The sequence below is a fragment of the Lepisosteus oculatus genome, chromosome 8, assembly GCF_040954835.1.
Source record: "Lepisosteus oculatus isolate fLepOcu1 chromosome 8, fLepOcu1.hap2, whole genome shotgun sequence".
NCBI classification, from domain to species: domain Eukaryota; kingdom Metazoa; phylum Chordata; class Actinopteri; order Semionotiformes; family Lepisosteidae; genus Lepisosteus; species Lepisosteus oculatus.
Window position 1 is genome coordinate 12,487,100 of NC_090703.1, and position 14,164 is coordinate 12,501,263.

The 14,164-nt window shown below is 37.8% G+C and overlaps 1 protein-coding gene across 1 annotated transcript in view; it reads right to left on the minus strand.

The window, feature by feature from the left end:
• Window positions 1-572, minus strand: part of ltk (leukocyte receptor tyrosine kinase) — a 76,129-nt gene extending 75,557 nt beyond the window's left edge. The window contains exon 1 of the mRNA XM_015339258.2: window positions 328-572. Coding sequence (XP_015194744.2) covers window positions 328-382 — 55 coding nt within the window. The 5' untranslated portion in view covers window positions 383-572. The remainder of the gene's footprint in view (window positions 1-327) is intronic.
• Window positions 573-14,164: the final 13,592 nt, after the last annotated feature.

Genomic DNA, 14,164 nt, shown 5'->3' on the forward strand with positions numbered 1-14,164 from the left:
ATATACTGCGTGAGTGACAAAATGAGAACTACCATGCAATTCAAAATAAAACTGCAAAAGTAGCCTTCAGCTATTTATATAGCCTACAGCTGATAAAAGTCCAAATTAAGTACATAATAATATATACATATTACTATATAATACTGTATATATTACTGTGGTGGATATTTAAGCCGGGGGCACGTCTATACTGCCCGCAAAAAAAAAGTTACAGTAGGTGCACAGCTCCGGTGCCGACTGCAGAACAAGCACAGATGTACGGATAGGTTCAGCACAGTGGTTAGAATTGGATAAAGCATCAACCTATGAAATACATAAAGCACCAACCTATTGAGATGCACAGCGCGAGGTGTATGAATGGTGGTCTTCTGAAGTAATCCATCGCTCCTTAAAGGATCCCGTAATTTTAAGACAGTTTTTCCTCTCCTTTTCCCCTCTGTTTTCTATTGGGGTGGGGGGAGAAAGAAAGAAGAAATTAAAATGTTCTATCTAAGCCTCTCGTGTACAGTACGCATTTCAGCTGGCGCGTTTTAGTTTTGACTCTCTCTTGCCTGATCTCACAAGTGATGCTGATGCTGAGGCCCAGATGCTTATACTGCCAACCGCTCCCCCAACTCACTCACAGGCTCCCTCTTTCGCAGAAGAGACTCGCTAGGTCCTAACGCCTGCCGCTGGGACTCCGCTAGGTCCTAACAAAATATTTTTGTCCTCATGATTTAGTAACCTTGCTTATTCCTGACAAAAGGAAAAAGTGGGATTGTTTTCGTTCTGTTCAAATTAACGATGTCCGCTGTAGTCTCCTGTACACTAAGACATATTTCTGTAAATTTTACTTGGTCAAACAAAATACAAATTCTAAGTTATAGAAACGAGCTGTACGTTAAAACAAAACTCACTTATCCAGGCATGTACAGTACCTAACCGTTTTAAAACTAGGCATTACTATGCTTTAAATCTAAAATTAGTAATTATCTCCTTGGAAAGCCTAAGTAAACATCTTTGATATTGATATCCACCTTTTCCAGGGCTAGATGCAGAACGAAAACCCGACACAAAATTACCTGTCAAAAAACAACAACAACAATAATAATAAAAAACGAGGAAACCTATTTCATAAAGGTTTGCCCCACTACAAGTAAAAACATTTTTTCTATAGGGATAAGGGTAAACTTATTTTACTTCAAAAGCTTTTTTTTTAATTGCAAAGAACATTTGATTTATATTGTAATTAATTTTACTTTCACACAACTTCTGTGTATTCAGTAGATTCTGTACTAATTTTATACAACTTAAACGCTCAAAGAATAATAGTTCACTGTCAAAACCCATGAGGGGTTGGATAAAAATGAATATATTTATCCGAGGCAATAAAAATACTATGATCTAAATCAGGGGGCTTTTCTGTCCAGTCTTCTAGGGCCAGCTTTGCCAAAAATAGGGGAAAAGGGAAAAAGATTCTAATTGTGACCAATTAAGGAAATTAGTTGAATTCAGAACAAAAATCAAAAGCCTTTCAGCTCTTCGGGACCTCATTTGAGCACCTGCCTTCTGTTTTCATCTGAAAAGTGTTTTTCAGTAATTTCTATTTCTCACTTTTTTGGCTGTAAAGCAGAAATTGAAGCATATTACTTGTGAACCATGTGTCTAATTGGGCCTCAGAGGGCTCGGAAAGAAAGAAGCCTTTTGCATGCGCCCTCACCCTTTCAAACAGTGTGCAATTTGTCAGATCAAAAGTGAAATCTTGATACATCACGTGTTTTCTGTACAACACATATAGTATTATTAGAAATCAATTATTTAGACTTACATGTCAATGTGATATCTTTTATAAGGATCTTATTTACAGTTACAGTCTCACTCCAAAGGCAGGACTGTATGTGAATCATATTTAGTTCTGGAAAGTAAATCAATGAAAGTATTGTTAGGCTTTAACAGGTTAAATTCCATTTTTGACAATTATGCAAATTTGCTGAATTGCAATGTAATCCCTGCATAACATTTCCATTCATTATGCAGAGGCTCTTCATTTTACAGTTGTTGTCGACTGGTTCTGGGTGGCCCCTAATCCTGCGATCTGGGTTCTACTTAGTTTGGAGGGGCGGCCCAATCTAAGCTCTGTCTGGGTGATACGGTGCATCTTCTGTTTCCAGATGATTAAGTGGACTGAATTCATGGGAATATTCATAAAATTGATATTTTTTGTATCCTCCTTCTTATCTGTACTTTTTGATGATTTTATCCCTGACTAGGCTTTGAAACCACCTTAGTCTTCATGGTTGAGCCTTTGTTTCAAATCCACTGCCTGACCAACCAAAGATCTCGGAGACAGGCAATTTCATTCTGAAATTAGGAGAACATTTCATGCAAACGGAGGCCACACTACTAATTGTGTAGCTCGTAGAGTAAACTTAATTTAGGTGCACGATTTGCCAAAGCAAAGTGGTTAAATACTTATCAAGACCTTTTCAATTTCTTTCATATGATCTATTTGTCACTTTGTTTCTTGAACGCATGGGGCAGCTTCTGTATATATATATAACACATACTAATTACTGGTTAAAGGTATAAAGACTAAGAGCTTTAAAGCAAGAAAAAGAAAACTTTTCCAATGCACTGCAGGTAACCACCTATTTCACCAACACCTAAAGATGTCCCCACCTTTTAGATAATAGGACTAGAATAGTGGAATAGATGCCGAATCTCATAAAAATGACTTCAGACATGAACAAATTGAAAGAGTGGAAGAAAAGCAGAGACAGGGAAACGTTTCTGGCAAGTCACACAGTGGTTTTAGCAACTAAAAAGAAATTATAGGAAAATTAAAGGCTACTTAATTTCCTACAGAGTTATCTGCAGATTGGTTTGAATTATGTACAGTAATTACCAGTTACGTTGAAATATTGTTCTTGCAGAAGAAAAGACCAGAGGCTTTCAAAATGTTCTTGCATCATCCATGATGCTCAGAACTGCTGCTGCTAATAAAAAATTAAGAAAGTAATAAAGGCAGCAAATAAAACCAGGAGCCTGTCATCATCTACTGTATGTTTAACACAATAATTCATCAATTATCTCTGCTGCCAAGACATTTTGTCCTGGTTGGGCAACCAGTAATTGATGATTACTGGCAAGTTTTGTTTAGCTGTGAAAATACAGGAAACCTGCTATCGGTTCCACCTCATCAGAATAAGAGCTCAACTACACGTGAACAACTAAATAAAGAATGCAATTAGAGGATTTTATATAATTCAGGAGCTTTGTAAGAATAGGGAGTGAAGAATAGGGAAAGCCATTGTTCAGAACAGAAAGCATGTTTAAATTAAGATGACCGACAACAATCTGTTGACTTCATTTGTCGGTCAACAAGTAATAAAGTTACACTTATTTGCATTGTGTAACTTCATGTCCCAATCTATCAGGCTGTTTTTTTGTGGTATGCCACTCAGCTGCAGTAGATACTGCTTCCTGCTTCCAACAAACAAATATCTGCATAAAGACCTGAGATATCAATGGTAACAGGTGTGTATCAGTGAGAATGTGAGATCATTCCTCTCAGCTATACTGTAATGGCAGCAACAGTTTCCTGTTTCCTACCCACACCTAGACGCACCGTATTAGAGTATGTAACACAGTGGCCAGTATTTCCATTCTTAGCTCTGAAATGCCCATTTTAAAAGGCTACCTCTTAAAAAACAATCAGCTATTCTCAGAACAGCCACTTTCCTTGCATAGAGAAGAGCGGACGTGGATGATTATTTTATATTAATTCGTATGTGACCACACTTGATTGAGTGCTCTTGAGAACAAAGACTCATGCTGCTTAAACAAGGTTCTGCTTCATTGTAGAGAGTAGCTCCGGAGGCATTTTGCAGTTTTTATTTAGTTATTTTCCTACTCCTCACTACATTACTGTTAAATGCAAAACAGTTAAAGCACTGATGTGGTGAGGGAAACTACGAAGCAGCCCATTATGCAGCAGCTAAAACTTAATTTAACATGGGTAATATCAGCAGCTATTTTAGTACAATATTTTACAGGGATGGGTTTCTTGTTTTTGTAACTTACATTGTTTGTATTATAAATGTAAAAGTGATGTTTTGTGAAAGCACAGACCTAGACGGTAATGGTATGTTTGGAGTTATTTTTTGTTAGCTTTCTTCATTTTTGATAGAGGTCATGACAGAACTATGCTGCCTCTTATTTCAGTACTTCTGTCATACCCTAATTAAGAGGAAAAGGAGGCACTATTCAAAATGGTGACCTTTAGTGGAGTAACTCCAGCAGAGGTGGAGGACAACCAGTCTGTAAGGACAGGGTGAAGCTGCCCACCCCCTGCTCCCTTTATTGAGGTATGAGCGAGGGAAGGGGCTGCAAGGGCAGAGGGGGGGGTGAAGGGACAGGTGAGGTATTTATACACAGGTTGGCAAAAGTGGGTTTGACCTCCTCCTGAACTGTGCCATGGTCGATTTGCAAGTACAGTTGTTAACATGCAAAGCAAACAAAACAAACCTGAAATCTTTCCCTTTTTAACTACAGTACATGGTATACCCACTGGCAAAGTAAGACAGAGTGGGAAATTACAGTCATAAAAAATTATATTCTAAAAAGTGTTAAACAGTTCACCATTTACCCACAGGGAGTAGAGGGTAAATTGAGACATTCCTATGACTAATGTGCTTTAAATATGGAGGCATATTCCTTTCCTTTCACAGTCTTTTTTACCTCAAAAGAAAATGATTTTCCGTGACAAACCTTTATCAGTAGGATCGTGTTAATCGGACAAACTGTTTTCCCACTTTGAACAAGCCTGGTCCTGATGAAGCAGTAGTCATTTAATATTGGTAGGACAATTTTATGATTGGAATACATTTTCCATAAAATTGTTTACCTTCTTTTGCCTTATGTTTTCCACCTTTGACACCTCTTCGACTGGCATTATACTATTTATTAAATATTAATTATTTTCATTTATTAACATTGCTTCCACTGTACAGCTCTTGAGTGAAACAGATCCTGTTCATGTTTTGTTCATGGCTTGTTTTATAAAAGTATATTGAGGAGGGATGGCTGGGCAATTGTCTTGCAGGCTCTTCCAGCAAAAGTATAGGACAGGCATTCAATGGTCCTTCAGTCTGCTTTAAGTACCTCCTAATGTAATTAGTAAAAATACAATAACGCCCTGTCTATGTTTCTGTGTTTGACTGTGTAACACCAAGCTTATGATTCCACTGAAAAAGAGAGAACATACATTCTGGTCCAAACTTTTTCTTAGGACGGGGTTGTGTTGCTAGATAGAAAAATAGAAGTGGGGGGGGGGGGGACAGTATTTAGGCAGCCAGATCCTACCGATCTGACTTTTAAGTTCCCCTGTGCAAACTATCTCCCAAAGCTCTATGGTGGGAATTTGTTCTTCAGTAGTTCACAGTCATAAATAACACCTAAAACATCACTTAAGAAGTGTGGCACTTTCATCTCTTCCTTTAATTTTTCCCCAAGTTGCTCTCTTCATGCAGAAATCTGCATCCACAGTTGAAAATCAAAAAGGAAAACGATCACCTCATTCCCACTTTTGCAGTGGGATTTAACTCAAGTCCCTTGGGTCAAAGCTTGGAGCTTAAAAAAATAATATTGCTGGCATTAATGGTTATCTAAATGCATTTGAAAAAGGGCACCTTATTACACACAGGTAATATTCATATTTCCCATAATCAATAGAGTGCTTTATTTTGTGGAGTGCAGTTTTGAATAATTCATAAACATGCAAATGCAACTATACTAATATTGTCGAACCTGCCTTATTGAACACAAATCAGGGAGGCGGTGAAGTACTCTTTTCTTCTATGTCTGAGCACTGGACAGTGAACCCACTGCACTCAAACAATCCATCCTTCACACATTATAACAACACAATATAATTTTCTCAACAATCAATTATTAATTCATGCTGGATACAGTATACATTCATTCCTATCTACTACTAAAGAGGGAAGGTGATCTGCAATTATTAAAATTAGATGTAGAGAGAAATTTTGAACATAAATTCACCACTTAAATTTCAATAATGCATTCCATTTTAAAAGCACATACTTTGTAATCGGTTCACATACGGTCACTGAAGGAGTTGACAGTTTACGTTGGGACATGCCAATGTTATAATGCTATACTTCATTTCAGTTTCAATGTACTAAGGAAATGTGGCTTGTTAACTAATTTTCTTAATTTCAGCTGCAGTTTTGTTTTTCTGCTGAACAGGCATGATGATTGCTCTGATTCTGAATTATTTTTTTTCTTACTTCTGTGAAAATGATTGAAAAGGCACAAAGGAGAGCGTTTTTTTCTAAGATTCACGTCTATTGAAGGGTATGTCTGTTTCATACAGAGTGACTGCACCTCCCTTGTGCTACACAAGAGGGCGGACCATTATAGACAGGTCCCAGTGTACACAGTGACTTGGTTGTTGTACTATAAAGGTCTTTTGCTGGTGTTGTACATTAATGGTTTTATTAGAACAGATTGCAAATTAAGATTTCCCTTCTAGAAAGGATCCCCCAACTTCTCTTGAAAAATACATTTAATTCTATTAACAGACACAAAACGCAATTTACTGTATGTGTCTGTTTACAAAGTCCTACTCACGCAAACACAATTTCAAGGAATTTCATGATTAAGGATGAATGTGTCTACCTTTTCAAATTTAATCAAGAAAAGCTGATTCACAAGCAACTGAACTTTTCTGACAACAAGGCTCTGGAGGGGTTCAAAAATCCTAAGCTTGTTTTTCCTCTTAAATGAAGTAAAAAAATATATATAAATTTCAATTTTTTTAAAAAATGTGACAGAAAACATTGCGTACCTCAAACTAAAAACAACAGCAAGTTGGATTATTGTTTTTGAAAAATGACCAGATAAGAAATTGACATGCACGGTTCCTATTTGGACTAGTGTATGTCCAGAATGAGCTGGATTCCTGCTTTTCCCTAACCATTAGACGATAAAGGATTAATCATGCTGGGGAACCTCTTAGTGTATCTACAGGTAGTGGCTTTATTTGGGATCTATACCCCGTTTGATCGACTATCATTATTAAGATTGAATTAACACAAAGTAAAATATTTATTTCCTCATTTTACTGCATTCTTTACTCTGGTGCTATCTCAAGAGGATCAGATAAAGTCAGGGTTAATGATTTGTTATGAATTTAAAAGACAAGGACTCAAAACATCAGAGATCAGGTGATGGGGAAATCACTACATTATTAATTGTTTACAGTTCTTTGAATCGCAGGCTGTTCTAGTTGGAGATGCATGTGAACTGGCATTCAGTGCTCTTGCAGTTAATGGCTTCTCTTTTTGTACGATTCAGGTAACAAACAGCAGGATGCTCCACAGAAAGTCTGTTAGATTTAAACAGGAAAAAATGTATTCAGATATTTTTGTAGACTCCTGAGGTACAGGTACTTGGAGCACCGATAAGTATTTTCATCAACACGAAAAGGCCTTACTCTGTTTTATCAGTATTTGAGGTCATTCAAATAAAAAAAAGTAATGTGGGAAAGCAGGCCACACCCTTAAGATAAATGCGTTTGTCATGGCTTTTTCATTGTCACTCCTAGTGTTTAGGGAAATGAGTGAAGAGCTTCAGCAATTTGTTCTTAATTCCCCAGTTAATTATAGGCCCTTTTATGCTGGATCTTTTAGCTGCGCACCTTGATCCTATGCTTGTAAGATTTAGAAATGGTTTAAAAAGCTTCTATCAAGCAATATGGCAGTCTTGTTAATGAGAAATTGGTCAATATTTTGTATTTAAGGTTTCTTTAGACATTTTAAAACTTTGAATGTTAGAATCTTATTACAACTAATTCGGTGTGGCCTTAATAAATCAGAGGGAAATTTAAGGTTTACAAGTCTGAAGTTCAGCCTTGTTACCAGATCAAACTGGATCTGTATTAGTAAACATGATCCTACCTAATTTCTGTAACAGAATCCCCCAAATGCTATGTATAAACCCAGATAGCAAAGCCTGAAATCTAATGTGCACACCTCAAAAAGCACCGACTTCAAACAGCCTCAGGAATGACCTTCGAACCTGCATCAGCAGCTGCAGTCAACTTATACGATACCTCCTGGAAGACAAATTGAATCATTGAATTGAATTAGAGAGACGTCTTTCTTTAATCTGCCCCCAGACTAAAGGTTTGTTTCAGAGCTCATTAAGTGAAATTTCTTTACCCAGTGCTGCTTGTTCCACAGTGTGCTCTATCGGAGAGCGCAAGAGCGACGGCAATCAGAACAAAGAGCCTTTCAATCATCATTTTCCACCAGTCTCAACTTGCCTCTTTATCTCAGTCTCTTAATTCAAGCTGCGTGATACTGCTGCCTACAACCGGCAATGAGAAATTTGAGGCCGCCTATTATTTTATAGGAGCAATTTACAGGGTAATTGACGGCACGATATGTTTTCTTTTTCTATGCCTATTGGGCTGGCCTTCCAAACAGCCTTGGTGAGAAGTACAAACTTAAGAACAGCAAACTCATTTCAACAAGCCTGGCAAAAAAGCAAGTGCCACTTCATTGTATTTAAGGACTTGACATAAAAAAAACTAAGTTACTTAAACCATACATTTTCTTCTAAACCTCCTAAAATCCTATTGGATGGCATTTAAGGCCTTTCACTTCACTTTCAATTCACACTCCTTACAGGACAAAATTAATAAGTCTGATTGAAGAAATAGATAGCAATTGCAGGCAGGCAACACATGGGTTGAAACTGCTTCTATAGATACAACAATGATATGGATGTTTTTTTTTAAAACTGTAGCATTGTGTTGAACTACAGTAAGACCATTCCCCCCTCAGTAATGGTCCTTGGCCCCCTTATTCTATAGAATAGAACGTTTCTCTCCTAAGTACCACATCAGGAGGACAAGAGCTTGATGGAAAACCATTCTGTGCACGGAAACCTTCCTTCACTCTTTATCCTGACCTGGATTGAAGCCTCATTACTAGGTCTTATTTTATGTCAAGACCCAGAACACTAAAAGAAATTTAGCAACCGTCCAGGATTATAATTGTTTGGTTTATTTTTAAAAGAAAAAGCGATTTCAATTCAATCCTAAATGCAATCATACATAAGCTTGATTCTGAAGGCTTTCAATATATTTTTTTTTTGGTTGGCTGGCAAAACATTAACCTCAATGATTACAGTATGTTCTGCTTCCCTAATAGCTAGTTATAATGGAGAAACATCCCTACAATACTTATGGGATAGAATATAAATTATAACCCGTCAAAGATATTTGGGAGATGGGTTGAGGTCTACATAGCATGAAGAACAAATGCCTCAAGTTTCAATTTTGTATTTAAAGTGATGATTTATTTGCTACAAACATGTTATGTACTTGTATGGATTTTCATTACATGTATTTCAAATATTACAGTATGCCATCTGTTCTTTCACACTGCTTAAATGTGGGAGTGTGCCTGTTTACTGGAGGAGGATTCACCACAAATCAATCATCAATCAAGGGAACAAGAGGGACTGATATGCAACAAAATTGTATGTGGAGTAGAGAGGATTGCATATTCGATTTCAAGAATATTGGGTTTTCATCCCTGAAGTGGCTTTTTTGTCTAAGGAAAAAAAAACAAAGATTTCAGTAAGTTCTAAGCAGTAGAATTGTAACTCATTCAAGGTCTTCTCATTACACTGATCACAGGGCTGTAATGACCATGTACTCTTCCATTATCAGAAGCCACTTTTCCCTGGTAAGAGAACTAGTAACCCAATGCCTGTTCTCTGGGAGCACAGAGTTTAAGGTTGGACTGCAACCAGGACAGGATGCTAGTCCCTCACAAATTTTGATGAGCACAATTTAGAGACATCAGTCAACATGGCCAATAGGTCTTTGAAAAGTTGGAGCTCCTAATAGAAACCTCCATACAGAAGCCACCCCAGTGTGGAATCGAACCCAGGACCCTGAAGAGCTCTGAGTGGACAGCTACAGTAGCGTTGCTATAATATCATACAGTATTTAGTTTGTGTATAATCGATTCAGAGAAATTCTTGCAATTCTTGATGCACATCATAAGGCATGCAAAGAAAGGAGAGGATCAGCTCCGCAAACCAACAGCATGGCTGAGAAGTTGCACTCCAGGTGAAACACACCTGCAGGAGCAGGCTGTGGAGGTTTCAGTGCTTATTGTATTCCTGGGGGTGGGGTGATGTGTGGTTACAAAACATAGGATCCGAGACCCCACAATAATTCAGCCTAATAGCAAAAACATTTCCACTGACCGAGCTTAGCAAACCTGTTCGTTGTAAGGTTATTAGAAAGGTGCTGAAAATGGGAGGCTAATCTTCTGGGACTTGTCACCTTGTGAACGGATTTCACTGCCCAGCCTGCAACACAATACAATGCCAAGCTTTCAGCACCACATCTGGATCAGACAGCTCCCGGCAACTGTGTGGTGTAGAACAAGGAAGTATGAAGGGGCTGGCAGAAGGTTTAAGATGCTAAAACCGGAATTCTATTAAAAAAAAAGCCTAATGCTAAACAGGAAGAGGAGTGCTTCAAGTGCTGCTGATGAATGTTGAGCAAGTGGTTTTTCAAAGGGACCTTTGTGCTGCTTCACGTGAAGCAGTTTACACGCATTACAGAAAGAATGCAAAGATCAACACTTTTTGAATGTTTTTCTTTGTAAACATGGCATCTATGAGGTGTAATTTATAGCACCAGCATTCCATCATTGGTTACAGTCAGCACACTTGGCTCCTTCTCAAGATCACTTTTCATTAAACAATATCACATAAACCATTGTGCTCAATCTCAGTCTGTCGATGTTGGCCTGTAGACTGCAAAAAAAGTTGTAAGAGAACAAAATCACTTTACGCTCAGAACAAAGCAGTTTTTTAAATGGTCTCATTTCCAACTGTTTTCTCTTTTCTTTCCAAAATGTTTTAAAGGCATTACTCTTTAAGTACTCAACACAGTGCTGCTGTACCTTTCAGATTTACAGACACAAGACACCTTGCCAAATCACACCAAGAGGATGGCAATTAGTGTCCAAATAGAACTATTCCATTTCTAAAAGCTAGAAAATGTTTAAAAACACCACCAAATAAATTTGTCAAATCAACACTCCAAAATCAGACAAATTTTAAGCAAATCTGAATCTTTTCTACTCTTTTCCTCTTATTAATTTCAACCACTAAGTCACAAATGAAGTGTCTTAATTTCTAAGTGGTAACAGAACTCACTTATACTTTTGTATAGCCAGAATGACTTGCCAAGAAATAATTAACTTGCCTCCTTTCCTAATGTATTTTTCTAGGCAAACTCACTTCAGAATTCTAATATCTAATGCCTTTGGTCTATAAATCTGAAATGATTTACACAATCAAAGGGTGAGATGCCAAAATTAGTTAACAGTAATACAGGTATTTTAAAGAAAAAGACTAAACCTGGAAAATAAATTATTTTTCTTTTACCAAGAGCTTGAGGACTTTGCTTTGATCCAATTGTGAATAATGTGTTATAAAAAACATTCGGTTTTACTGTTTAGCCAATAAAAATAATACATTAGAAACTTCCCTCCTGAAAACTGACAGATCTTTTGCCAGCTGTGCCCTGAAGGCTGGCCTGACATTTAGGTTAAATTAAAAGGCTTGTAAAAATCTATATCCTCCCCATCTCGTGGTTCAATTATGAATGGAGTATAGCCAGGAGCCTTTGACCCCACGCTGAGTCTTAACCAACAACCTCCTCACCATCGTAACCGCATGTTACAAATAAGAGCAGACAGCCCCAAGGACAAACTACCACTTCAACAACAGTGGTGGATATCTGGAGGATGTAAACAAGTGCATCTCATTTAAAGAAGTGCCCTTTGACATAGAGGCAGGAGATTAAAATACAGAGTTGCCTGTGTTGGATTTCACTACGACTACTAATTGTGGACTGAGTTTTATCCTTAGAGAAAATAAAAACTCCTAAATATTTCATATTCTTCGTGATTATTTTTTTTGCCATTTACATGGGTGATTATTTGCAATGGACTTAAGAGAAAAGTGTACGTAATCACAGAATGCAAACATTCCATGGCTCGTAAGATAAAAATCATCATTTAAAAAATATATATATTTGAATAATAAAGCAACAGACTCTTGTCTACACATGACCAGTGCATGTTGTGAATCTTATCAGCTTTCTGTTGAGCTTGTAACTAACGAGTTAGGTCTTCGGAAGAACCTCAAAAGAAAATAAATCTGTAGCTACGTTTTTACAATGTCAACAGATCTGCAGTTACACAAGAACTTAAGTGTCCAAGCAAAAAGTCGACACAGACCCCTCTGTGATGAAATAGCCCCAGGATCTCGGGCAGTAACCCATGTCGCTGCAGAGCACAGTCAGCATCATTCCCAAAGCCCCCGAGACCCCTTCCACACTTCAGTAGCCCATTCCATCACTCTTTGCATGCTCAGATGAGTACAAACCCCATCGCTGCTGACAGGTGTGACAGAACTCCTGTGGCATTCGCATTTACACTGGCCAGATCTCGGGAACAAGCTTAATGTGACCTGCCATGGGAGGCCAGTTTCCTTTCCAGCCCATTTCAAATCTCCCCCACTGTCACTCCACTCAACAAACAATTTTTGCACAGCTTCTGCATGCTGGACTGACAACTACCACCACACTGGCTAATCTTAGAAAGTTTTCAAAGGTAAATTAAGAAGAGCAATCAAACAGTTTACTTCAGTACCTTCAATGGCTGTCTAAATTGCTTTATTGCAAGACTACATCTTCAACTTTTCATTAAACATACATCCTTGTTTTGACATTTATGAAATGGTTACTTTTTATTCAGAACTGAAATTTCGTCTCTCTACAGCATAAAATGTCTTTTCTAATCAACCATCCAGGATATTCAAGAGTGTGTTTTTCCCCCGACACAAATACCCCAGCGCCCGTCTGTCCATTGGGATTATTTTTAACATCCTGCGGAAATTGCGATTTGGAATAGGGGTGTCTGGAATTGGAGTGTAAGGTTAGCAAAATCATCCCCTTTTGTTTAGAACTTTTCAGAGTGAGTTATCATTTTCACTGAGAAATGCTTTACTAAATGCTCAAAATTTATAAAGGCCATACACAAGGCTTTTATTCTTTGTTGTGCTTGAGTCATGGCCCTGTGCAGATCTGGGGATTGAGCAACTCTACATAAGCAGCCAACTTCATATCATATTTAATGTAACACAGGCTTATGTACATTTCAGAAACTACATCAGCCCTTCAGTTCCCTGTTTGTAACCCCAAACTCTATGTTGCCACTGAGTTCTTGAGGATATATTAACCTAGATGATTAGCACAGCCTCAATGTAAGCACAGGTCAGTTCCTTTAGCATGCTAAAGGATTATGTAGTCAAGAATATTACAGCCTGACATGCGGAAATACAGTAATTGTAACCACTGTAAGCGTCAGACAAAAAAGAAATGTAATTCAGAACTTAAGCAGAACTTTCTTCTGTCTTCCCAAGGGGGCTGCAGGTTTAACAGCCTCTAGTTTCCCTGAACATTTGATGTGCAATCTATGTTGTAAAGATTGAAACAATAGCCATTAAAGAAATAACAGAAAAAAATTGCAAGCTTCTTTAAAAAATGGAAGACTAAGGGCTGCTAATGACCCTTTTCCTATCTTCTTTTTCCAGGCTTAGATCTCCCGAATCTCCAAATATGACATCTAATTGGAAGGCTCAGCTCTCTCCTTTATCCCTATTGTCAAAAAAACATACCAGCCACTCAATTCCCGTACTACCAGTCACTCCTGATTTAAAAAAAACAAACAATGAATTTAGCTTGAAGTCTTTTCAACTTCATTCATTTTGAATAAGGCCCCAGATGAAATCCAAAATGTTGAGGGGTCACCTAAGGCAAATTCCAGAACCCCTTACTTGATTGCGGCTTTCCACTTGATAGAGGAACAATCCCCTGGCAGATGCAATCCTGCCATCAGTTCGCACAAGTGGAATTTACTGCTGGCGAATGGGATAAAGTTTTGATTTAAACAGGGCCTTAAGCCTGTTCTTCACTGCCAAAAAACAATAAAAAGGGAACCTGACAAGAAGTTAAATTTAAACTAAAACAGGAACTTTTAAAGGTCCAACTTTGAAACTG